The 27,577-nt window shown below is 47.0% G+C and overlaps 2 protein-coding genes across 12 annotated transcripts in view; one reads left to right on the top strand and one right to left on the bottom strand.

Moving 5' to 3' along the window:
• AP4S1 (adaptor related protein complex 4 subunit sigma 1) overlaps positions 1 to 3,095 on the bottom strand; it is a 61,348-nt gene extending 58,253 nt beyond the window's left edge. The window contains exon 1 of one of the 2 annotated variants that reach the window (XM_077261000.1): positions 2,957 to 3,095. The gene's annotated coding sequence lies outside the window, so the exon portion shown is untranslated. The remainder of the gene's footprint in view (positions 1 to 2,956) is intronic. The other variant, XM_077261006.1, reaches the window with a different exon arrangement.
• A 264-nt stretch (positions 3,096 to 3,359) lies between these two features.
• Positions 3,360 to 27,577, top strand: part of STRN3 (striatin 3) — a 71,437-nt gene continuing 47,219 nt past the window's right edge. For 9 of the 10 annotated variants that reach the window (XM_077260991.1, XM_077260966.1, XM_077260977.1 and 6 more), the window contains exons 1-3: positions 3,360 to 3,698; positions 25,363 to 25,466; positions 27,196 to 27,269. In XM_077260991.1, coding sequence (XP_077117106.1) covers positions 3,480 to 3,698; positions 25,363 to 25,466; positions 27,196 to 27,269 — 397 coding nt within the window. In that variant the 5' untranslated portion in view covers positions 3,360 to 3,479. Of the gene's footprint in view, positions 3,699 to 20,235; positions 20,311 to 25,362; positions 25,467 to 27,195; positions 27,270 to 27,577 lie in introns of those variants that run through there. The other variant, XM_077260984.1, reaches the window with a different exon arrangement.

The raw sequence follows: 27,577 nt of genomic DNA, 5'->3' as shown, positions 1-27,577 counted from the left end.
TACATTTCACAGGTACTTTAATTTTAATAAAAGAAACAAGTCACCACTTCTTTATTTATCACCCACTCCTTGTTTTGGGTTACAAATACTGATGTAAAATACTGACCATCTGAATGTGGCCTAAGAGTTTATTAACCTGCTCAAACTGATGGGCAGTTTATAATCTGCTTCACTGACAGAATTGGCCCAAACATACCAGGATTAGGCCTCATTCAGAGCTCAGCGATTTCTTTCACGCAGTCTGCCTGCCGTCAGTGCGTCGTCTGCGCCTGCCGTCAGTGCGTCGTCTGCGCCTGCCGTCAGAGCGTCTGAGCCTGCGGTCAGTGCGTCGTCTGCGCCTGCCGTCAGAGCGTCTGAGCCTGCGGTCAGTGCGTCGTCTGCGCCTGCCGTCAGAGCGTCTGAGCCTGCGGTCAGTGCGTCGTCTGCGCCTGCCGTCAGTGCGTCGTCTGAGCCTGCGGTCAGTGCGTCGTCTGAGCCTGCGGTCAGTGCGTCGTCTGAGCCTGCGGTCAGTGCGTCGTCTGCGCCTGCCGTCAGAGCGTCTGAGTAATGGTCAGAAGGAGCAAAAAGATCATGTCCATATGTGTGGGAGCACCACAATTAAATATCAAAAAAGATATGCATACATATGTATCAAAAAAAACTTCGTTTTTATTAGATAGCACAGAAAACACATTTCTTACAGAAACCAAGATTAAAAACATCTAAAAGTGCAAAGAACACAGCACAACGTTGCAAGAATAGTCATTTCCTAGTATAAGGAAAAATGACAAACCACACCCCCGCCCCTATCAAGGAGGGAAACTAAATGTTTGTTAAGTACAATGGCCTGTGATAGAATAATATGGCTAAAGACACCTAATGGTAAGTATGCCAAAGTAAATAAACAATGAATATATGCCCCTCAAAAAATAATAACTTACAAGATACTCAATGCAAGTAAATACAAAGAATGCCTAAATATCATAGTACCACATGGCCTGGAAAAATACATGTACAAAAGAAAAAATGCAAACGGACGTGTGATAAATAGATACTAAATGGCCACGGGTATATGCCAGAGCCCACCAGAAATGCACTGCAATCAGAACCTAACTAGGTGTATACATACGCCCTGTGAGTCCCAAAGGGAGCAAATGAAATACCAGGCAAATGCAGGCTGCTGGGAAAGTAGGCAAACGGAAGGGGGGAAAACAAGGGGGATGTGGGATGCAAACCCACGCGTATCGCCGCTCCTGTGGCGGCTTCCTCAGGGAAAAGTGGCATCCTGAAAGAAATGTTAGACGGTGCTATATACAAGTTCATGATGAGACAAACAACGATCACCTGTCTGGAACAGCAGCAGGGGAGCACGAGGAGTGAACTGGCCGCGGCCATGTTGTGCAATGTCGATCCCACCAGGTTACTAATAAAGTTGCATTGATCGCCGGGACTGCGCATGCGCAATAGGCACCGGCAAGCTGCAGAGAAACTACTGCAGAACGGACGAGTGAAGCCGTGATTGTTCCTAGATGCGCCTGCGCACCTCAGTCACCCAGCATAATGTAGTGCTATTGTTAGACGCCAATGTCAGCAAAGGGATGCAATAATAGCTGAAGTTGCGCACAACGCGGTGGGCACAGTAAGATTATTGCCGAATGGTCACATGAGACCAAAAACATATCCAAATACACCTGCGCACCCCAGTCACACAGCACAAAGCCGTCAATACATTGTACAGACAGAGCCGGTATATTTACTGCACGTGTCGCCCACGATGCAGGCTTGACGTGCGCGACAGAATAACAGAATATATACACAAGGCACAGTTTGGAATTGTCTCTGTATATATTGAAGAACAAGAGTACAAAGTATACACACAATACCAATGTGCATATATAGCCACAAGGGGAGACCATATCAAAAATAAATAAAGTGTAATCCTTGATAGACTAGAGATATGCAGACGCCACCAAATTGGATTGCCGTCAGAGCGTCTGAGCCTGCGGTCAGTGCGTCGTCTGCGCCTGCCGTCAGAGCGTCTGAGCCTGCGGTCAGTGCAGCGTCTGCGCCTGCCGTCAGAGCGTCTGAGCCTGCGGTCAGTGCGGCGTCTGCGCCTGCGGTCAGTGCGGCGCCTGCGGTCAGTGCGGCGTCGGCGCCTGCGGTCAGTGCGGCGCCTGCGGTCAGTGCGGTGCCTGCGGTCAGTGCGGCGTCGGCGCCTGCGGTCAGTGCGGCGCCTGCGGTCAGTGCGGCGCCTGCGGTCAGTGCGGCGCCTGCACCTAAGGTCAGTGCGGCGCCTGCACCTAAGGTCAGTGCGCCGTCTGCGCCTAAGGTCAGTGCGCCGTCTGCGCCTAAGGTCAGTGCGCCGTCTGCGCCTAAGGTCAGTGCGCCGTCTGCGCCTAAGGTCAGTGCGCCGTCCGCGCCTAAGGTCAGTGCGCCGTCCGCGCCTAAGGTCAGTGCGCCGTCCGCGCCTAAGGTCAGTGCGTCGTCTGCGCCTGCGGTCAGTGCGTCGTCTGCGCCTGCGGTCAGTGCGCCGTCTGCGCCTGCGGTCACTGCGCCGTCTGCGCCTGAGGTCAGAGCGCGTTTTGCAGACTTTTCCCCCTCACAGATATGTCTCTGCTCCTCTGGCTCTATATCCCCTGGCCTGCAGATCAGACACTCCAGCAGAGGGCGCACCCCACCACCGCCCACAGTCTCCTCACTACCGGGGACAGGACCTGGGGGTGTAACACTCAGTGGGGCGCCCGCCTATCACTGCGCATGTGTGACCACAGCCGGGAAACCAGCTAGTTCATCCTCTAACCCTCCCTGTGTCATGTGACCAGGCGGCCTGACACACGTCACAAGCGACTTGTGCAGGTGACTATACGTTAATTAGGATGGAGCTCTTCCCTCTGAGCAGCAGGTGTGAAGACCTGTGCTCAGCCCGTTGGGTCTTTCCGGGCTCTCTGCGCCGTCCCGTCATCATACAAGTCATTACCTGGCCCTCTTCACGTAATACGGTCCTCCAATGACGTCACTGTCTACCAGAGCAGCCGGAAGTTACATAAGCCACGCCTTCACACCTGATGCAACTACGACCGCCTTCACATAAGGCGTCACACAAGCCCCGCCTTTACAACTGACGTCACTAGTTCTCCAGCAGCAGGCGGACGATGGGAGGAGCGAGTTCACGTGACACGGGTTGCCTTTGTGACGTCAGTTCACCAATCTCGCGCATGCGTGGTAACGCTGACAAGCGGGAGGCGGCGAACGAGGCCGGTTACCCAGCGTGCCCCGCGGAGTTACCGGGCCTGGGGGGGAGTTGAAACATGGCAGCCCACAGTGATGTGATAAGACGAAGACTGTAGAACGGACGGTCACTGTATCTGTCCGGGGGGTTGGGTTACGAGGCCGTTCCTTCCCCCCATCCTCGACCCACCGGAGCTGGTTCCTCACGTGATTACAACCGGGCCCCTTCCACCTCCCACCCAGAACGCAGGTCACCGGCGGCCCGGCACCAGATGGAGGATTTCCCGGCGGCAGCTGCCATGGCTGCCTCAGCCAGGCCGCAGGTCGGGGGTCCGGGGCAGGCCCAGGCGGTCCCGTCAGAGCCGGGCTGTGAGCTGCAGGCCCGGCCGCCCCAGTATACCATCCCCGGGATCCTGCACTACATCCAGCACGAGTGGGCGCGCTTCGAGATGGAGAGGGCGCACTGGGAAGTGGAGCGGGCTGAGCTGCAGGTGAGACCGGGGACTGTGCGTTGCCGGGCTGCCCATACAGGCCACACTGGGGGGGTGCGGGGCCTGCTGCTGACCTTGGGCCCCACATAAAGGGGTGACGTCACTGAGAGCTGCCTGTGACGTCACCTCACTGTGCGCCTGACCCTGGCATGCTGCCTGTAGCCAGTGGCTGGGTGGTCTCAGACTATGGGCCCTCACTGCCCTGTATTTGGGGGCTACACAGTGTCTTGTCACAGTGGGGGTAGTGACATCTCAGCCCTGGATAGTGACGTGTCTGCACGCACAGGGGGGACAATGACGTGTCTGCGTGTGCGGAGGGGCGGATAGTGATGTGTCTGCGTGCGGAGGGGGAAGGGGGGGATAATGACGTGCCTGCGCGCGCAGGGGGGATAATGACGTGTCTGTGCGCGCGCAGGGGGGATAATGACGTGTCTGCGCGCGCGCAGGGGGGATAATGACGTGTCTGCGCGCGCGCAGGGGGGATAATGACGTGTCTGCGCGCGCGCAGGGGGGATAATGACGTGTCTGCGCGCGCGCAGGGGGGATAATGACGTGTCTGCGCGCGCGCAGGGGGGATAATGACGTGTCTGCGCGCGCGCAGGGGGGATAATGACGTGTCTGCGCGCGCGCAGGGGGGATAATGACGTGTCTGCGCGCGCGCAGGGGGGATAATGACGTGTCTGCGCGCGCGCAGGGGGATAATGACGTGTCTGCGCGCGCGCAGGGGGGATAATGACGTGTCTGCGCGCGCGCAGGGGGGATAATGACGTGTCTGCGCGCGCAGGGGGAAGAGCGGATAGTGACGTGTCTGCGCGCGCAGGGGGAAGAGCGGATAGTGACGTGTCTGCGCGCGACGGGGGAAGAGCGGATAGTGACGTGTCTGCGCGCGACGGGGGAAGAGCGGATAGTGACGTGTCTGCGCGCGACGGGGGAAGAGCGGATAGTGACGTGTCTGCGCGCGCCGGGGGAAGGAGGGGCGGATAGTGACGTGTCTGCGCGCGACGGGGGAAGGAGGGGCGGATAGTGACGTGTCTGCATGCGGGGGTGGGCGGACAGTGATGTCTGCCGTGCGGGGAGGATCGTGACGTTGCTGTAGGGAACGGCCAATCACCACCTTCTTTACAAGAGACGATTGATGTGGCGTCACCCAGGTCCATCCTGGCAGCTCAGGCACAGGAGAGTGGTAGGCGATGACACACTTCTCATCAATCACCTGCCAAGTGGATTAGCTCAGAGGTGCCATAGTTCTGTCACTGACAGTATGTACTTTGTGGCTGAGTGCTGCCTTCGCTGCCCGTGTCCTGTACAAGGTGAGGGCAGACAGAGGCCAGCAGGCGGGGTGCAGATCTCATGCACATTTGTGTTTTACAGGCCACAATCTTTATAGTGTGGATAAAAAAGAATTTTCTATCCACTTGTTACTTTGTATCTGTTGTCAGGTACTTTTTTTTATGCTAGTTTGCGTTCAGATCTCACATCTGTTGCATTTGACTCCATTTTTTGATGCTGATGCGTCCCACAACTTGGAAGTGCCTCAGTTGCCGTCGTTTGTTCCCATGCGCTGGTATGGGGCCAGATCCCAGTGTTACATAGAGCTGCTGGTGGTAAGCTGGTGGGAGTGATCCCTCCACAAGCTGTGGGACCAGTGCCCGACCATTCAGTACTCTGGATGTGTCGCCCGAGGTGTGTGGGGGCAGTGCACTTGTCTCATGTGAGAACTGATTCCATTACAAGCTGATCAGTCGGCGTTCCTGGCAGATCGGGTATTGGAGAACATAGACTGATACTGGCAGAACCAAGGCTTAAAGCTGCAATCTGCGGTGTCTGCTCTGTTCTAGGATGCCCACCAGCAGATTACTGACCGGGCATTGTATACCTATATGAAAGACTCCACATTTTTCTCCTCTTGGTAGAATAATCCACATCCAGTCTTCACCAGCTGGCATCACAGCCTCTCGTCTGTATAACCTGGCCCATCAGTGTCAGTCAGGATTGGGCCTCATTCAGAGCTCAGTAATTTCTCTTGTATATAATTAATGGTCCAAGTGTCGGTCGTCAGTGTTTGGATACAACTTCAGTGATTGTTTTGTATGAAAAATGAAACAAATCTATTGCTTTGATAAAACAGACCGCACACAGATACCATCCATGTGTGGTCCATGATATTTTCAGGTCCATACACTTTCATTTCGTCCTTTTAATTAGATTAAAATCACGTTCTGTCTTTGAAAAACACAGACAGGCCACGTATGTGAAAAATGGATGTCTGAATGAGGCCTTAGACCTCAATCGCACATTCATGTGTCAGTCAGAGTATATACCCCAATGTACGGACTGGCCACAGGTGTCCTGTTTCACCCTTGACAGCCTCATATATGTTTATGAGGCTATAAAGTTGGGGTCGAGACCCCTGGCCGGATACTTTAAAGTTGGGGTCAGGAGACCTGCAGATCGTTCAGGCCTAGTGGTCTGTATTTAGATGTGTGAATGCAGTCTAATTCCTATTTGGTGGCACAAGAATCTCTGTGGCACAAATAAGGGTTGTCGGCTCACCACTCTGCATTCTGCCCCCTCGTGCTTGGACGTCCTGAGACCGGGCAACAATATATAGAGTCCTGTGGCCAGGGAAGTGCTGATAGGAAAAAAAATCAGGTTTATTCTAGCACAAGTAAAAACACATTACCGTAATTTATTGCTCGGACTCCGTATGTGAGTTTGTCGCTATGGGAAAAAGCTGGACTCTAATTGACAGCTATATAAATGGATGCAGGAATTTTATGTTTGTGCATATGAATCAGTCTATACAGTTGTCAGTTTTTTTTATTTTCCTTTCAGTTTTCTTAATAAAATATTGAGTTTTCCCACAATGGATGTCTATCTGATTGCCACAGATCACTAGCACAGGGGTTTCATTTTCCCTTCCAATCCTGCACATTGTGCTACTACTGCGAGGTTCTTGAGCCCATAGATCATGCATTAGGGATTTCAGGCTGATGTTTTCTGAACAATTTTCCATTTGTGGTTGGTCTGTTGGTCTTGGATGAGAATGCTCTATATTAGAACCGTGACCTAGACTAGGCGAACTCGATTACTATCGGGAAAGTTGTGCCATCCTGGGTCTTCTGGTGGGCAAAAGTCCAGGCTAGACACACCACCTAGACTGCAGTGTTACTTGTGCTAGGGGGCAAAGCTCGGCTTCAGGGCCTCTACAGATCACATTGAATATTTCCAACAATTTTCCTGTGACCTTTGCCCAAAGATATCTGACAGAAGGCTCGTATGCATGCCATGGTATGGGCATACGTCTTCATCCATTGACTAAGCTATGGGAGAAAATTTGCCACGTGGCATTCATATATTTCTTGTGGATACCACCACATAGATCAGCATAGTCAACTGTTGTTCTATAGAGTAAGAGATGGGCATATTGACGTACGCTGGCCGAAGGAGGTCAAAAGGACATGCTTGCCACTTATGCCTATCATCTCGCCAAAACGTGATGTGAACATGGCTTAACTGGGCGATGTTAGACCTGGCCCAGCCAGCTGCAGTAAAGGTGGCAGGGAACAGCTGTGCCAAGGTTTTCCGCTTACTCATCGGTTCCTCACCTATCCTGTTGTTTTCCCTCTGCTTTCCATGCCTTGCCTCTTCTTTCTCCGCTTCTGTATTTGTTCTACCAGCATCTCCATACTCCTCCTCTCGTCCTGCATCCTCTGCTCTTGCAGACTGGTGGCCAGATTGTGATATCCCTGGCCTAGTCTGTGCAAATATTAATGAACCACTTCTCATATTTTCTGCCATGTTCACGTCTTTCTAACAGTCCATTTTTGTTCCGATTTTATGAACAGACAAATGGAATAATGGCAAAATAGTATCTGATGATCTACAGAGACAGCTTCCTGGTCATGTACATTCTTTGGTAGTGCCCTGGTCTGATTTCTGAAGGTTATACTATTTTTTTTTTTTTTTGTCATTTCTGGTATAACTACCCTAAGCGAACAGTGTTGGATGTTTTGGGGCTAACGGCAAATTGCATACCATAATGTCATCACTAAGGTCTCGTGCAAACGTCTGTTTCTCACATATATTGTATCAGCAGTTTTCACGGATGGCACACGTTCTAATTAAAGTCTATGGAAGGTGATCAGATTTCCATGTCTTTTGGCAGACATTGTGTCTGCAAAAGAAAAAAAAATTCAGAGACTTGTCCTTGTTTGATCAGAGTTGCGGATCAAAATTATCCATAAGTCTATGGATCTGTGAAAGTCACGGACAGCACATTGATGGCGTCGGTATTGTCTGTATGCTGTCCGTGATTAATACTGAGGGGGGAGAAGTGTTGTAATGTATTGTTATCATATGTGAAATTCACTGATAGTAAAAACTCACACTGATGAAAATCCAATCCAAAACACCAATGACTCGACCTGTAACATAGTTAAATAGGCTGAAAAAAGACATTTGTCCGTCCAGTTCAGCCTATATTCCATCAGAATAAATCCCCAGATCTAAGTCCTTCTAAAGAACCTATTAACTGTAAAGGTACCGTCACACTAAGCGACGCTGCAGCGATACAGACAACGATGCCGATCGCTGCAGCGTCGCTGTTTGGTCGCTGGAGAGCTGTCACACAGACCGCTCTCCAGCGACCAACGATGCTGAGGTCCCTGGGTAACCAGGGTAAACATCGGGTTGCTAAGCGCAGGGCCGCGCTTAGTAACCCGATGTTTACCCTGGTTACCAGTGTAAAATGTAAAAAAACAAAACAGTACATACTCACCTTCGCGTCCCCCGGCGTCCGCTTCCTGCACTGACTGAGTGCCGGCCCTAACAGCAGAGCGGTGACGTCACCGCTGTGCTGTGCTTTCACTTTACGGCCGGCGCTCAGTCAGTGCAGGAAGCGGACGCCGGGGGACGCGAAGGTGAGTATGTACTGTTTGTTTTTTTACATTTTACACTGGTAACCAGGGTAAACATCGGGTTACTAAGCGCGGCCCTGCGCTTAGTAACCCGATATTTACCCTTGTTACCACTGTAAAACATTGCTGGTATCGTTGCTTTTGCTGTCAAACACAACGATACACGGCGATCTGACGACCAAATAAAGTTCTGAACTTTAATCAACGACCAGCGATATCACAGCAGGATCCTGATCGCTGCTGCGTGTCAAACACAACGATATCGCTAGCCAGGACGCTGCAACGTCACGGATCGCTAGCGATATCGTTTAGTGTGAAGGTACCTTAAAGGGAACCTACCACCCCGTTTTTTAAAAATTAGATAAAAATAGTGTGAAATAGGGGCAGAGCTGGGCTTTACATTAGGGCCTTTTCGGTGCCTTTACACCCCCGTTAGGCTGGCCAAATACCTTTGTGAAGTGGCCGTTTTCTGCTGTCACTCAAGTGGGTCAGGTCGGATGGGCGTGGTCACAGCGCTGTTTGTCCCCCAGGATCCTGCTCATCATTACGTTGGTGGCGTAGTGGTGTGCGCATGTCCAAAGAAGATCCACTGCCCAGGAGATGAATAACGGCGCGGTCTTCGCTATTCAGCCGTTTACCGGTGGGCGCGGCCATCTTTCCTGTGGCCGCGCCTGCGCAGATGGAGCGCTCTGCTGCCCGGGACTTCAGGAAAATGGCCGCCGCGATCTCCATCTGCGCACGCGCGGAATCCCGCGGCCATTTTCCTGAAGTCCCGGGCAGCAGAGCGCTCCATCTGCGCAGGCGCGGCCACAGGAAAGATGGCCGCGCCCACCGGTAAACGGCTGAATAGCGAAGACCGCGCCGTTATTCATCTCCTGGGCAGTGGATCTTCTTTGGACATGCGCACACCACTACGCCACCAACGTAATGATGAGCAGGATCCTGGGGGAGAAACGGCGCTGTGACCACGCCCATCCGACCTGACCCACTTGAGTGACAGCAGAAAACGGCCACTTCACAAAGGTATTTGGACAGCCTAACGGGGGTGTAAAGGCACCGAAAAGGCCCTAATGTAAAGCCCAGCTTTGCCCCTATTTCACACTATTTTTATCTAATTTTTAAAAAACGGGGTGGTAGGTTCCCTTTAAGATACAATATTGTTACGCTCCAGGAAGACATCCAGGCCTCTCTTGAACCCCTCAACTGAGTTCGCCATCACCACCTCCTCAGGCAAGGAATTCCAGATTCTCACTGCCCTAACAGTAAAGAATCCTCTTCTATGTTGGTGGAAAAACCTTCTCTCCTCCGGATGCAGAGAATGCCCCCTTGTGATCGTAACTTTCCTTGGTATAAACAGATCATCCCTCCTAATCCGCCTAAATGGACCTGTAGGTCATATGAAGCTGAATAAAATGGTACTTTGATATCCGTAATCCGATGTCTAAAGCCCCCGTCACACTAAGCGAGGTCGCTAGCGAGATCGCTGCTGAGTCACAAGTTTTGTGACGCAGCAGCGACCTCAGTAGCGATCTCTCTATGTTTGACACGTAGCAGCGACCAGGCCCCTGCTGTGAGATCGCTGGTTGTGTCGGAATGGCCTGGACCTTTTTTTGATCGTTGAGGTCCCGCTGGGTAGCACACATCGCTGTGTTTGACACCTTACCAATGACCTCGTTGACTACAACGTCACACAGGACGTCCCTCATCGAGGTCTGAATCGTCATAATAGCTGCCATGTGACAGGGTCACAACGACATCATTGTACAGGTCGCTACAGGTCGCCGCATCGCTGCTGCGTCGTTGGGAAGATCTCACTGTTTGACATCTCACCAGCGACCACATAGCGACGCAGCAACGATTCCTGACAGGTCGTATCGTTGTCGGGATCGCCTTAGCGTCGCTAAGTGTGACGGGGCCTTAAGGCTTCGTGCACACTTTGCGGTTTTTGCTGCGGATCCGCAGCGGATTTGACGCTGCGGATCCGCAGCAGTTTTCCATGCAGGGTACAGTACAATGTTACCCTATGGAAAACAAAAACCGCTGTGCCCACGATGCGGAAAATTCATTGCGGAACCGCTGCGGAAAAAAAGGAGCATGTCACTTCTTTCTGCGGATTCAGAACATTCAACATGCACCAATAGGAAAGTGCAGTTGAAAACCCGCAGAAGAATCCGCAGAAGAATCCGCAGAAGAAACCGCATGAAAATCCGCAGTGAAAACCGCAGCGGTTTTTCACTGCGGATTTTCAAAAACCGCTGCGGAAAAATCCGCAGAAGAATCCGCAACGTGTGCACAAGCCCTTAGGGTATGTGCACATGTTGCGGATTTGCTGCGGATCCGCAGCGTTTTTTGAGGTGCAGAAACGCTGCAGATCCGCAATTGATTTACAGTACAATGTAAATCAATGAGAAAAAAAAAATGCTGTGCACACTTTGCGGAAAATCCGCTGCGGAAACGCTGCTGTTTAAAAGGAGGAGCATGTCACTACTTTTTTGTGAATCTGCAGCGTTTTTGTACCCACTCCATTATAGAAAAACGCAGGGGTAAAAACCGCAGCAAATCCGCAAGAAAACCGCAGCAAAAACGCACAAAAAAACGCAGGTGCGTTTTCTGCCAGGAGAGGCAGAATCCGCACCAGAAATTCCTAAGCCTAATCCGCAACGTGTGCACATAGCCTTATTCCTGAGAAATCCACATTTTCCTTAACATGTAAAGGAGCTGTTAAGATCTATGGGCCGGACACAGATCTCCTTGATGATCTGCCTCCTGAACTTATTGGAAATGACGCGGCGTTACCAGTGTGAAACATGTACATCAGGAAAGCAGACTGGCAGTCATTATATGTTTCGAACCGGTAATGCCCCTTCATTTATAATAATCACTGGAGGCAGATTCTCTGGGAGATTGATGTTCGGGCCATGGATCTTAACAGAATGCAGATGGACCGCATAATAATCACGAGCGTCCTTCTGCTTCTATTTGCATCAGTAATGAAATGGATCCATTTTCAACATTATTTCATTTGCTTGTTCTTCAAAACAGAAAAAATAAGTGTCTAAACAGATATGTGAACATAGCTTTACCTTGATTGGCATATGTGACTCTTGTTCGTGTCATGAAAAAGTGATGTTGGTCGATAGACATTGGCCGTCCATAATTTCTGTTGTGTGTACAGCTCTGCAGGGCTGTGGAGTTCGAGTCAGTGTAATGTGGACTGACTCCTAAAATACATAATAAATTGGGATCAGTAGTACAGTGCAGCATGTGCTGTAAAATGTTTTAATAATTTGGGATAGTTATAAAATGTCCTATAAATGTCTGTTCTGTTCCTGATCTATGGATGTCGGCTTTTAGTTGAGTTGAATCTGTGCTGCACTTTATGTACATGCTCAGTAGTGACCAGTGCTGTGGAGTCGTAGATGAGATGAATCTGTGCTGCACTTTATGTACACGCTCAGTAGTGACCAGTGCTGTGGAGTTGTAGATGAGATGAATCTGTGCTGTACTTTATGTACATGCTCAGTAGTGACCAGTGCGGTGGAGTCCTAGATGAGATGAATCTGTGCTGCGCTTTATGTACATGCTCAGTAGTGACCAGTGCGGTGGAGTCCTAGATGAGATGTGTCTGTGCTGCACTTTATGTACATGCTCAGTAGTGACCAGTGTGGAGTCGTAGATGAGATGAATCTGTGCTGCACTTTATGTACATGCTCAGTAATGAGGCAGTGGTGTGGAGTCGTAGATGAGATGAATCTGTGCTGCACTTTATGTACATGCTCAGTAGTGACCAGTGCTGTGCAGTCGTAGATGAGATGAATGTGTGCTGCACTTTATGTACATGCTCAGTAGTGACCAGTGCTGTGGATTCGTAGATGAGATGAATCTGTGTTGCACTTTATGTACATGCTCAGTAATGAGGCAGTGGTGTGGAGTCGTAGATGAGATGAATCTGTGCTGCACTTTATGTACATGCTCAGTAGTGACCAGTGCTGTGGAGTCGTAGATGAGATGAATCTGTGCTGCACTTTATGTACATGCTCAGTAGTGACCAGTGCTGTGGAGTTGTAAATGAGATGAATCTGTGCTGCACTTTATGTACATGCTCAGTAGTGACCAGTGCTGTGGAGTCGTAGATGAGATGAATCTGTGCTGCACTTTATGTACATGCTCAGTAGTGAGCAGTGCTGTGGAGTCGTAGATGAGATGAATCTGTGCTGCACTTTATGTACATGCTCAGTAGTGAGCAGTGCTGTGGAGTCGTAGATGAGATGAATCTGTGCTGTACTTTATGTACATGCTCAGTAGTGACCAGTGCTGTGGAGTCATAGATGAGATGAACCTGAGCTGCGCTTTATGTACATGCTCAGTAGTGACCAGTGCTGTGGGGTCAGTCAGGGAAATTGAGGATTGAGTCTGTTTGGCTTGCTGACTTCACAGCCCTGCAAGTGAAATGGATGCAGATTATCTGATAAAATGTCACAATCAGTTGGCTTTTTTTTTTTTTTATACATTTTTAATTTGAAATGTATAGTTCCGCCATCACTGAGGCTCAGTAAGGCTACGTTCACATTTGCGTTGTGCGCCGCAGCGTCGGCGCCGCAGCGCACAACGCAAACAAAAACGCGGCAAAACGCACGCTAAAACGCTGCGTTTTGCGCCGCATGCGTCGTTTTTGGCCGAAAGTTGGACGCAAAAAAAATGCAACTTGATGCGTTTCTTGCGTCCAACGCTTGCGGCCATGCGGCGCAAAACGCAGCACAACGCATGTCCATGCGCCCCCATGTTAAGTATAGGGGCGCATGACGCATGCGGCGCCGCTGCGGCGCCCGACGCTGCGGCGCTGACCGCAAATGTGAACGTAGCCTTAGCTTTATGCCCCATTGTCCTCTGCTCTCACAATCAGCAGTCATTTGGTCATCAAAGTTGCTTACACAAAAGTATTTAACTTCACTCATAAAATCCCTATTAGGCCTCATTCACACGTCTGTGTTTAAACACCTGCGTGAAAGAATGGTACGGGTGTCATTAGTATACGGTCCGTGTGTCTTTCGCGTGCACTTCTTTACCATTAGTTATCTGTGTTTGCTATAGATGGATAAATAAATGACAAAGCTTCTTGTTTCCTTTGCTATGTGAAATACTGACAGCACATGGACTGCACACTGATCCCATCCGTCTGCTGTACGTGCTTTTTGTGGACCCATATAATTGTATTGGCTCTTTTCATCCTTAGGCTACTTTCACACTAGCGTCGGGCTCGGCCCGTCGTGGTGCGTCGGGCCGAGGTTCCCGACGCTAGCGTTGTCTCCGCCGCACAACGGGGGCAGCGGATGCATTTTTCCAGCGCATCCGCTGCCCCATTGTGAGGTGCGGGGAAGTGCGGGGAGGTGGGGGCAGAGTTCCGGCCGCGCATGCGCGGTCGGAAAAAGCGGACCGTCGGGAGCAAAAAACGTTACATGTAACGTGTTTTGCTCCCGACGGTCCGCCACAGCACGGCGCAACCGTCGCACGACGGTTGCGATGTGTGTCAATGCGTCGCTAATGTTAGTCAATGCAGAAAAAACGCATCCTGCAAGCACTTTTGCAGGATGCGTTTTTTCGGCAAAACGACGCATTGCGACGTAATGCAGTTAACGCCAGTGTGAAAGTAGCCTTACTGCTGTAAAAAAAACAAACAAAAAAAAAAACAAAACATATGAACAGCAGCATAGAGCATGAGTCCGTGCTGTATCTGTGAACTAAATGTATACAGCACCTACATCTGAATGAGGCCTTAGAGTATGTTTCCACGGTCAGGAATGGCTCAGTATTTGTTCAGGATTTGACGCAGGTAAAATCTGCACCAAATCTGCATCTGAGGTCACTGGCAGGTCACCTGCGTTTTTGATGCTTTTCTTACATGCGTTTTTGATGCGTTTTTTTTCCACATGCGTTTCTTTGTTACTTTAAATAAAGCTAATTGAAAGTTGGCTTCTGGGAAGGAAAAAAAAAACTGATTTCCTGTTTGCAGATATATTGGGATATGTTCACATGGACAGTAAACGCTGCGGGTTGGACACCGCGTACATCTGCGTTTTTCATGCGTCTTTTAATGCGGATTTGTGTGTGTTTTTGTAAGCTAAAATAAAGATATCCCCAAAAAAATTGTGATGTAATTTCCTTGTCCAACCTCTTCTTTTACATACTCCATTGAAGATTAATGTTTAAACATACAGATAGGTACATTATAGATAGATCTATAGATAGATATAGCTAACCATGACGTACAAAGCCATCCACAACCTGTCTCCTCCTTACATCTGTGACCTCATCTCCCGGTACTTTCCTACACACAACCTCCGATCCTCACAAGATCTCCTTCTCTACTCCCCTCTTATCTCCTCTTCCCACAATCGTATACAAGATTTCTCTCGCGCATCACCCCTACTCTGGAACCTTCTACCACAACACATCAGACTCTCGCCTACCATCGAAACCTTCAAAAAGAGCCTGAAGACCCACCTCTTCCGACAAGCCCACAACCTGCAGTAACCACCAATCGACCAAACCGCTGCATGACCAGCTCTATCCTCACCTACTGTATTCTCACCCATCCCTTGTAGATTGTGAGCCTTCGCGGGCAGGGTCCTCTCTCCTCCTGTACCAGTTATGACTTGTATTGTTTGAGATTATTGTACTTGTTTTTATTATGTATACCCCTCCTTACATGTAAAGCGCCATGGAATAAATGGCGCTATAACGATAAAAAATAATAATAATAGCTATAGACAGATAGATGATAGCTAGATAGATATATTGATAGATGATCGATAGGTAGATAATACCAAGCCCGATGTTTAGTAATAGACATAATAAAATGGTACATAAAGAGTTAGGCCGGGATCACACATGCAAGAAACTTGGACTAGTCTCGCATCTTAATACCCGGCACTCGGGACTGGAGTGTGCAGCTGCATGTATTTCTATGCAGCCGCACGCTCCGCTCCCGAGTGCCGGCGACAGTGCGGGTATTAAGATGCAAGACTCGTCCAAGTTTCTCACATGTGTGATCCCGGCCTTAAATAAATACACACGAAATCTGCATTAGGCCGGGGTCACACTGGCAAGAAACTCGCATGAGACTCGCACCTCAATACTCGGCACTGCTGCCGACACTTAGGACCGGAGTGTGCGGCTGCATGTATTTCTATGCAACTGAACGCTCCGGTCTAAGTGCCAGCAGCAGTGCGGGTACTGAGGTGCGAGCTTCTCGTGAGTGTGGCCCCGGCCTTGAAGGCAATATCTGTTTCATTAAAAAAAAAATGGCGTTGTCTCCTGCGCAATTTTCTTCACCAGAGAGAGAAAGCGAGCGACTGGGGGACTGATGTTTGTAGCCTGGGAAGGGGTTAATACTAGTGATGAGTGAATATTCTCGTTACTCGAGATTTCTCGAGCATGCTCGGGTGACCTCCAAGTATTTTTTAGTGCTCGGAGCCAGCATAAGTACATGTGGGGGTTGCCTGGTTGCTAAGGAGTCCCCACATGTACTTATGCTGGCTAACAGATGTAAATCATTCAGCTGCGGCAAGAAAAACTAAATCTCCGAGCACTAAAAAATACTCGGAGGACCCCCGAGCGTGCTCGGGAAATCTCGAGTAACGAGTATATTCGCTCATCACTAGTTAATACCCATGGAGCTTCCAAGGCTATGAATATCAGCCCGCAGCTGTATATTTAGCCTTAACTGGCTATTAAAACGGGGGGACCCCCCAAAAAATGACATGGGGTCCCCCAATAATTTTATAGCCAGAAAGGCTACGCAGACAGCTGCTGGCTGATATAGCCTAGAGAGGGGCCACGGATATTGCTCCCCCGGCTACAAATACCAGCCCCCAGCTTCCCCAGAAATGGCGCATCTGTAAGATGTGCCAATTCTGGCACTTAGCCTCTCTCTCTCTTTTCCTACTGCCCTGTAGCGGTTGCATATGGGGTAATAAGGGGTTAATGTCACCCTTTGTAAGGTGACATTAAGGCGGCTTAGTAATGGAGAGGCGTCAATAAGCTACCTACCATTACAATCCTATACTTGTGAAAGGGTTAACAAAACACACACATGCAGAATAAAGTTTTTTTAATGAAATAAAACACCACACAGTTTTGCCATCTTTATTACACTGGTAATCCAAGCAAAGCCATCAATCTTCTGGAGAAAAAAACAACCAAAAAACAATAATATACTCCCTGTGTCTGATGCAGTCCTTAATAACAAGTGTCCCACGACGAGTCCAGCTCTGCTACATCTGGATGTCTGACTTCCAGACATAGCGGAGCTTGTAGATGACCACCGGAGATCTTCGGTGATCACCTACACTCTAGCACTCGCAATCAGCTGACCGTGAGAACTAGCCTAGGGTGACCTGAGATATCCCCCAATCATGTGCACGGCAGTTCTCGTGGTAAGCTAAGTTATCGTGAGAGCTGCAGTGGACGTGGATTTCCGGCGGTGTGACAGGTAAGAGATTATTTCAGTTAGTAGACATGCATAGTAAGCTGCGTTTACGCGCTTACTACGCATGTGACTAATCATTAGATGCAGTTTTACCTCATCTAATGATAGTCTATGGTAAATTTACGGTGCGGCGGCAGATTGTAAACAGACATTCTGCGTTCTGGAAAGATGCGCCACATGTCCGTTTACGCGGGTCTGCCGCCTGCGTCTTTTAACGCATAGTGGAGATGGGATTTCAGGAAATCCCCTCCACTATGCTGTAACACGCAGCGTTTCCTGACCGTGGAAACATACCCTTAGAAAGGGCTCAAACATTTGATACGTCAAGTGATCCTGAAATAAACCTTTGCTCCCTACCCAGAATCTATTTGGGGCTGACAGTCTTTTGTCTGAGTCTAATATTGCTAAAAGTAGCAAATGTGGCGAGTTGGAAACCAATTGTTATAATTTCTGTACATGGAAGGATACAAGTGATTGTGTGACTGCTGCTCACCTCTCTAGTTGGTGCCAAAATGTGTATGAATGGTAGGAAACCTGTTATCTCCTTCCCACAGTATAAACGTCTGTGCTGTCCGGTGTGTGACGTGGTTTTGTGGCTTCACCCACGGCTGTAGAATGAATAGTGTCCATTCTTGAGGAGACAGTAAAGACTTGACAGTTCAACAGGACTGTATTCATGCTGATAAAGTGCACATGGTGATATATCTAGGAGAGAACAGATACATCACTGACAATTACTGATATTATCTTTTTACATTTAATGTTTCTCAGTTTTTTGTCTTTTGAATTCAATAAAACTTTAAAATAGTTGTAAAGGAGTGAGTTATGTCAGATAAAGGCCTGTGGGTTATGTAGACACCCTGCCATCTGACAAGAGTTGGTCTAGATTCAGTGACATTCTTAACTAGTGATGTCTCGAAGAAGCTTGTAAGCGACTTCTATTGAAGTTGAAATGGCCACCACATTAGGCACTACTGGAATACCAATTCACACGTAAAGATTACCAATTTTAGGGGCAAAATAAAATTTTAATTATTAAATGTATTAAAAATATAAATCTTTCAATTTTCATGCTTGCCAGTGGGATTTTTTTTTAGACCCAAACTCCCTATTGTTTCAGGAAATAATACATGTACATAGCCACAATGACTGATCATATCCCGATTCTATATTTTGAGCTAAAGCATCTAATGGTCATGTGCAAAAGTCATTGTGAAGGGAAGATGAGCAGGGTGAGTTGTGACATCACCTACTGTGATCGGTGGATTCTGTGTTATCAGCTGTGTATAGAGGTGATAACCATCCCTATTACCTCACTTGCCACCCTCAGAGGGCAAGTGGAAAGAACGAGGCTACGCTCCATTTCGGGACATCTTATGGATGTGACATTTCTGGGGCTGGTGTTGGTAGCCTGGTGGGGCAATATCTCTTGCCTCTTCCAAGACTAATAATATCAGCTCACAGCTGTCTGTGTTTAGCCTTTGCTGGTTTGAATTTATATGGGGACCCTATGTCATTTCATTTTTGTGCAGTCCCTCATAAACTAACCAGTAAAGGCTAAGCTAACGGCTGTGAACTGTTAATAACCTGGGAACCTTTTGGGAGATTGTCCCCTTTCCCAGATTATTAACATCAGCCCCCAATTGTGGGCTTTACCTCTGCTGTTAATGAAAATTACGCGGGAGCCCACACCCTTTTTTTTTTTTTAATTTAATTATTTTACATAGGATGTACACAGCAGGTGCTGAATACATCTCCCATCATTGTCATCTGGGTGTGCTTATCTCAGGAAGACCAGCCAACAATGATGAGAGCTGTCTTAGCAGCTGGTGCCTTGGAACAGCACAAACTGTACCACTTCTGCCCAGGTGCCGATGCATGTCATGGTGATGTTATCAGTGTGCACATGTGCGGCACGCATTTTGTCCATGCAGCTCAAAAAAAAAAAAAAAGACATGTCTGTGGGTTTTTCACATGGACATATGGTCCATATGAAAATCCTGTCATGCGCACCACCGTTGAATACAATGGGTATGTGTGTGTCAGTATTTGCGGTTTTAAAAAAGCAGACCATGTATGAATGCAAAGAACGGTCATGTAAAGGGGGCCTAAGACAGCGGATCATTTTCTCACAGACCACCTATTCAGGGAGGTGAAACCTGTGCTATGGTGGCACATGTCTTTCATGCATCTCTGTTCGATATCCACTTCTGAATTTGCATCAGTCTTCATCCATTATATGAGTCCTTTTTTTCTTTCTGCTCCTGATTTTTACCCACAGGACCTGAATGTATTATTCCAACCTTTAGTGAACGAATAGAGGTGCTTCAGAATATAACTATACTTTTTACATAGGATTTAAAGTGTCTGTCACCCCCAAAATGCATTTTTAGTGGGCTATGTAGTGTGTAGGGGACTTGGCACTCATAACAACCATACTAGCCCTGTACCTGTTACTCGTACAGTGCCTGAGAAAATAACTTTTCATTCATATGCTACTGAGGAGGCTTTGGTGCACACTTGCAGTGGCCAAGAGTTTGGCGCACCGTTGCGTTCTGATTGATGGTACTTGCCTCCCAGAGCAAGCACTGTCTGAAGGCGCCGGTCTTTTTTTTTTTTTTTTCTTCTGATGCTGCTTGCAGCACTTTTGGGTGTACTGGCCTAGTGAGTGGCGTCAGAAGAAAGGAGGAGCCGCACACACGCAAGCTACATTCAGACAGTGCTTGATCTTGGAAGCGAGCACTGTCGATCAGAAGCAAGAAAGGGCCCAAATATGCAAATGAGGAGGCATGACAGTGCACCAAGCTCTTAGCCACACCGAGGGTGCCCTGAAGCCTCCTTTTTTGTGTATGAATTAAAAGGTACAGGCGCTGCGCTAGCGGCTGCTCTCTCATTTCATCTGGATATATGTGATTTATCTGAAGGCAGGAATAGTAAAGCCACTGCTGATTTGCTGCTTCAATTGTGTGATGTCACAGTTGCACCCAAAGTAAATAGAAGTGATTATTTTCCAAGGAGCATTGTCCAAGTAGTGGACAACCCCTTTAACGCTGGATCTCTGAAGTACACAGTCTGTCTTCCTAGGTTCCTCCTTGTCTCAAGGATCTCCATCGACTTCAATGGTTGAGTCTGATCTACAGAATAGATGAGTAGGATCTCACAGACTGGAGACACAGATTCTCTTATGAAACTGTTGTGTGTATGGGTCAGTGAAACTCCTCTATGGTCAGTGTCCGAGGAAAGAATGGATCTCACCCGGACGTGTGTTGTTAGCGAGCCCGATGTTTGGCCGCAGTGCTGTTACTGTATTTAATAACATGCAGTTTGTAGTGAGAAATGAGGGCAGAGCCGTTTTAAATACATGTATTTATTTGGCTCCTTTTGGCAGTTGGCTTTGATTAAAATGTTAAACCTTTTAGCTTTTACAGCCTTTGTTTTACTGTGCATAGCAGATTGGACTAATCTGAAGCATACATGTAGTTTAAAGGACTGTTCAGAATAACTCTGTGTCTGATGAGTATTGCTGGCCATTATATGACTTGTAGCCTGCATTTTTCATCCGTTCTCCCCTTTGCAGGCTTTATCTCTAGTTTTCACTTGTCTCTGAGCTAGTGGGTGGAGACTGTGTGCTTTCACATTGCGTTCGGTGTCCCCGTCAGAACATACATCCGAAATACCCAACAAAACGGGGTCCAGACATATGGGCCAATAGACTGCAATGGTGACGGCGAACATGCGCTCCGACGTGCACTTTTTTCGTCTGAATGTTCACCTCCTGTAGGTGTACATTTCCAAAATAAGTGCATAGCAGAGTGCACGCTCTGTCACCATTGCAGTCTATTGGCCCTTTTAGGCATGCGTCCAGACCCTGTTTTGCTGGGGATTTCAGACTAAAGGTACCTTCACACTAAGCGACGCTGCAGCGATATCGACAACGATGCCGATCGCTGCAGCGTCGCTGTGTGGTCGCTGGAGAGCTGTCACACAGACAGCTCTCCAGCGACCAACTATGCCGAAGTCCCCTGGTAACCAGGGTAAACATCGGGTTACTAAGCGCAGGGCCGCGCTTAGTAACCCGATGTTTACCCTGGTTACCAGAGTAAACGTTAAAAAAACCAAACAGTACATACTTACATTCCGGTGTCCGTAACGTCCCCCGGCGTCTGCTTCCTGCACTGACTGTGAGTGCCGGCCGTAAGGCACAGCACAGCGGTGACGTCACCGCTGTGCTCTGCTTTTACTTTACGGCCGGCACTCAGTCAGTGCGGGAAGCGGACGGCGGGGGACGTGTGACAGACAGCAGAAGGTGAGTATATACTGTTTGGTTTTTTTACTTTTATAATGGTAACCAGGGTAAATATCGGGTTACTAAGCGCGGCCCTGCGCTTAGTAACCCGATATTTACCCTGGTTACCTTTGTAAAACATTGCTGGCATCGTTGCTTTTGGTGTCAAACACGACGATACACGCCGATCTGACGACCAAATAAAGTTCTGAACTTTCAGCAACGACCAGCGATATCACAGCAGGATCCTGATCGCTGCTGCGTGTCAAACACAACGATATCGCTATCCAGGACGCTGCAACGTCACGGATCGCTATCGTTATCGTTGCAAAGTCGCTTAGTGTGAAGGTACCTTTACTCCCTGATGAGGACAGCTCCCTAACTGCTAAGATGTCCCTCAGACACAGTTTGCCCAGGTAAGAGGGATTCCTTCGTTGATGCCTCTTGTGGCACATGTTCAGAATAGGTAGCAACATAGAAGACCTAATGCTGCAATAGTAAGCAGTGTAGTTGTTAATCCAACACTTTCTAGAAAGAAGCTGCACCTTTCACTCTTTTCCTTCCATTTGACCACAACAAAATTTAGTTGAACTTTGATGTGGTCATAAACCAGATGAGAGTAGCTCAGAAAACAAGGGTTACGAACTCTGCCGTGACTCATGAATTCATTCTGCAACCTATGTGAGACCCTATTGCAAAAAAATATTTGTAAGTGGGGTTGAAGCCCCTCCACCTTTCTCCCTTTAAATCTGTAGAGTTTAGTGAACCCTGACTGCTGAGTTTTCCTACCAAGTGAGAATGTCCATACTTCATGTGTGAAGACGTGGCCCTGTACTGTCTGGACAGTGTGAAGGCTTGCTTACTATCATAAGATACTTCTGATGTGATTTATATATATATTATATATTTATTACGTTAGGGGGGATTATTCGGGACTTTAATGAGCCATGCAGTAGACCTGATTTCTGTTATTTTCTGAGCGTGCATCCACCATTTTGGTTCTGTCTGATGTTACCTTTGAACTACAGAGCGTTGTAAGCCTTGTGCTGCTTTATGCCTCTGATTTGAAAGTTTTAGCTTTTTGTTTTTGGGGTCCTTTTCAGCAATCCACTGTTTCAAGGTTTCCTTTTACGTTCCATATTTTTGACCAAATGTAAACGCTTGCTAAATTTTTTTTTTTTTTTTTTTTCAAAGGAGCTTTCCGGTGTTAACTTGTTTGTGAGTCCGACCACTGGGACCCGCACCAATCGGTAAATGGGTAACTAGTATGTAGGATGGAGCGGCCTGGTTGAACGCTGCTTTGTTCATTCCCTATGGGGCTGCCGAGTGCTGCACTTGAACAGAGTGGCTGTGCAGCGTTTGACCAGTTCTCCATTATGTGCTGGAGATTTTTCGATCTGCCAATCGCTGTTTGTCCCCACCGATGAGTATGTTATCAGCTATCCTGTGGATGTGTGATAACTTGTTTTTTGTTTGGACAACCCCTTCAAGTACAGGTCCTTCTCAAAAAATTAGCATATAGTGTTAAATTTCATTATTTACCATAATGTAATGATTACAATTAAACTTTCATATATTATAGATTCATTATCCACCAACTGAAATTTGTCAGGTCTTTTATTGTTTTAATACTGATGATTTTGGCATACAACTCCTGATAACCCAAAAAACCTGTCTCAATAAATTAGCATATCAAGAAAAGGTTCTCTAAACGACCTATTGCCCTAATCTTCTGAATCAACTAATTAACTCTAAACACATGCAAAAGATACCTGAGGCTTTTAAAAACTCCCTGCCTGGTTCATTACTCAAAACCCCCATCATGGGTAAGACTAGCGACCTGACAGATGTCAAGAAGGCCATTATTGACACCCTCAAGCAAGAGGGTAAGACCCAGAAAGAAATTTCTCAACAAATAGGCTGTTCCCAGAGTGCTGTATCAAGGCACCTCAATGGTAAGTCTGTTGGAAGGAAACAATGTGGCAGAAAACGCTGTACAACGAGAAGAGGTGACCGGACCCTGAGGAAGATTGTGGAGAAGGACCGATTCCAGACCTTGGGGAACCTGAGGAAGCAGTGGACTGAGGCTGGTGTGGAAACATCCAGAGCCACCGTGCACAGGCATGTGCAGGAAATGGGCTACAGGTGCCGCATTCCCCAGGTAAAGCCACTTTTGAACCATAAACAGCGGCAGAAGCGCCTGACCTGGGCTACAGAGAAGCAGCACTGGACTGTTGCTAAGTGGTCCCAAGTACTTTTTTCTGATGAAAGCAAATTTTGCATGTCATTCGGAAATCAAGGTGCCAGAGTCTGGAGGAAGACTGGGGAGAAGGAAATGCCAAAATGCCTGAAGTCCAGTGTCAAGTACCCACAGTCAGTGATGGTGTGGGGTGCCATGTCAGCTGCTGGTGTTGGTCCACTGTGTTTCATCAAGGGCAGGGTCAATGCAGCTAGCTATCAGGAGATTTTGGAGCACTTCATGCTTCCATCGGCTGAAATGCTTTATGGAGATGAAGATTTCATTTTTCAGCACGACCTGGCACCTGCTCACAGTGCCAAAACCACTGGTAAATGGTTTACTGACCATGGTATTACTGTGCTCAATTGGCCAGCCAACTCTCCTGACCTGAACCCCATAGAGAATCTGTGGGATATTGTGAAGAGAAAGTTGAGAGACGCAAGACCCAACACTCTGGATGAGCTTAAGGCCGCTATTGAAGCATCCTGGGCCTCCATAACATCTCAGCAGTGTCACAGGCTGATTGCCTCCATGCCACGCCGCATTGAAGCAGTCATTTCTGCCAAAGGATTCCCGACCAAGTATTGAGTGCATAACTGAACATTATTATTTGATGGTTTTTTTGTTTGTTATTAAAAAACACTTTTATTTGATTGGACGGGTGAAATATGCTAATTTATTGAGACAGGTTTTTTGGGTTATCAGGAGTTGTAGGCCAAAATCATCAGTATTAGAACAATAAAAGACCTGACAAAGTTCAGTTGGTGGATAATGAATCTATAATATATGAAAGTTTAATTGTAATCATTACATTATGGTAAATAATGAAATTTAACACTATATGCTAATTTTTTGAGAAGGACCTGTATGTGTAGTTGGTCTCATACTGGCAGATGAGCGGTACCTTGGGCCTTTCCCAGCTGTGCTGGTTTGTTCTCTACGCACCCGAGATCCAATAGATAGAAGCTGACTAATGCAAATAGCATATATTTAACCATGCCCTGAATATCTCAGCAATGCGCCCTCTGCTCTTAATTTGTCCAACAATTTGCTTATGTGGCCGGGACTGACGGTCTCATCTGATGTCTTCTGAGTTCAGTGATCTCAGTACCAAATAAACAAAGGTCTGTGCCCTCGATAGGACAGTGATCTATGGTTCAGGTATGTGCCGGGGTGTGACCACATTCATCACAAACCTCAGGGATCCTGCTCGGACTGCTGGATGTGTTCTTCATGAGAAGTCTTTATTTTTAAATAGGGGTGTTCACACTATTCAGACAACCTCTTCTAAAATACTTTATGCCCCTTTTGTCAAACAGGAATACCCTAATCTCTACTACTGCATCCAGCGATTTTCACATCGGGTCTCCTGAGGCTCACATGATATTGCCAATTTGTGGCTCCTATTGGGCTGCTGCACTCGCTTCCTCGGAAGTCTGGGAGAGGTGTAAGCGCTGCAGCCCATCCGTAACCTCTCTGACCTCCACCGATCAGTAAGTTATCACCTGTCCTGCGGATAGGTGATAACTTGTATTTTTTGTCTGGACAACCCTTTCAAGTATGTGTAGTTATACATTAAATACATCCTCGTTCCCCAGACATTATCTGCCGGAGTCAGGAGGCCCCATACACATTATGTGGTTGGCAGACTTTAGAATTTTTAAAGGATTTGTTCAGAATAGCCGTTTTTCTTTCCAGGATGTTTTCTGATTGTGTTTCCATTTGTTTTGCAGGCACGGATAGCATTTCTACAAGGTGAAAGAAAAGGTCAGGAAAACTTGAAGAAGGATCTAGTTAGAAGAATAAAAATGTTAGAATATGCTTTAAAACAAGAACGGTAAGTAGCCTTGTATATGCCGGTATATCAACAGGTTTCGGGTTTGGGGAGCTCAACTTAGTGATCCATTCCCATCGAAAATTGGCATGAAAGTGACACCTCTGACATAACCCCTGTAAGGAAATATATGATCAGAAAATGACCTGTTATTTAAAATTAGGCTTCCATGTTAAATTTGTTTTTGTTTTTAATGTTGGCAATTGTTTTTTTTTTCCATTTCACTATCCATATCAAAAGTAAAAAAAAATCTTGCAATTTTTACATTGGCCACTGGGACTTTTTTAGACTCGTACTTCTTGTTTCAGAAAATAACATTTGTTCTTTAGGCTCTGAGTCTGTCTATTGCTGCTATCTTTTGTATTTGAGCATCTAATGAGCGTGTGCAAACTTCATTTGGAATGGAGGGGGAGCTGGATCATCTGTATTACCAGCTGTGTATAAAGATGTTACTTGTCACTGTATTTTTACCTCTGCTGATAAATAGCCTGCTAACTAAAAAAAAAAAAAAAAGAGCTTATTGGGCCAGTTGAAAACTGCAAGATTGCTAATATGTATTTTTTTAAATAATATGAAAAACATAAGAATTTAAAATGCATCTAACATAAAAGCCTGATTTTTTTTTTTAACAATAGGTCATTTTCTAATGACCCATTTCTTTTAAGTTACCATGATTTACCTGTAGTCATGGTGATCGCACAGGCTCAGAAGCTCATCTGATCTCTGTGGGAGTCCAACAGAGATTATAGTGAGTCTGTCAGTACAGAGTGACTGTTCACACCAAAGTCAAGCGGAGATTAAAGCGAGCCTGTCAGCACAGTGTTTTCACACAAAGTACAGTCATCCTGTGCTGATGAGTTTTCTTCACTCCGCAAAAACCATACTCCAAAGACCATGGCGGAATTGCATTTTTTTATTATTATTATTATTATTATTATTACGTTTCATGCAAGCTTGGAATTTTTTTTCACATTTTCTAGTACAGTCTATGGTAAAATAAAAATGGTGTCATTCAAAACTATAATTCTTCATGCAGGAAACAACTCCTGAAACTCAAGAAAAAAAAGTTTATGGCTTTTGGAACCATGGGAGAAAAAAAAAACCCAAAAATGGAAAATACCCTGGTCATTAACGGGTTAAGCCGATTTCACATGTCTGACTTTCATGGTCTGCAAATGTACCACAATTTCTCAAAACCCAAACCTGTTGAGTTTGGGTCAAGAATACTGCGGCCAGTCCGTACAGCGAACGTGAAAGTCAGACATGTGAAGCTAGCAAAATTGTACTCGCATACCTGCACCTACCTGGATCCAGCATGGGACGCTTTGTGGTCTGCATCAGTGCAGGAAAACACCTCAAAGTTCTACCTGCAGAAGGACTGCTGTGACCTGTGATTGGCTGCAGCGGTTATGTGCCTTAGAACCATTCTTAATCAGGAAAACTTAAGATATGGCTGCTCAATTCACTTCAAAGCTGCAGCTAAACACAGGCTGCAGCGGTCATCTTCCGGTGCAGGTCAGGAGAGTTTGAAATGGTTTATTTCTCCTACCTCCAGGCCCTTAGAGAGCCGTTCTTTTTGCACGGACAACCTTGTTAACTCCTGTGACCTGATGAATGTGTTCTTGTTCCTTTCCCCAGTTTTGCAGTTTTATATACCAGTATATGTATATTACCAATCCGCATCTTCAATTCTTGAAATATTTATTTTCTCAACCTTGAATTTTTGTTGTAGGGCAAAATATCATAAATTAAAATATGGAACAGAGTTAAGTCAAGGAGATATGAAGATGCCAGCAATCGAATCGGGTAAGCCTTTGGATGCTTCCATCAGTTCTTTGGTCCCTGATCCTTTGTTAGGTGTTGCCACAATTATCATTTATTAGTATTTCTTCTGCTGAAAAGTCTCGTTCCATTTAGACTTCTCCATAGTGATATTTCCCGGATTAAGACTATTTGTGGGAGGATGGGCATGTGACAGATTTTATTTTTTTTTTGTCTGGTTTTATCGATACACCCTTGATTCAAATTTAATTTTTTGTTGAATTCTACGACTACGTCCTGCTAGGCGAGCATGGGAAAATGTTCAAGGGTTACGTCTTCCCTTTTGAATTTCT

This window comes from Ranitomeya variabilis, chromosome 1 (genome assembly GCF_051348905.1).
Source record: "Ranitomeya variabilis isolate aRanVar5 chromosome 1, aRanVar5.hap1, whole genome shotgun sequence".
Lineage (NCBI taxonomy): Eukaryota > Metazoa > Chordata > Amphibia > Anura > Dendrobatidae > Ranitomeya > Ranitomeya variabilis.
This window is presented reverse-complemented; position numbering and strand designations above follow the sequence as displayed.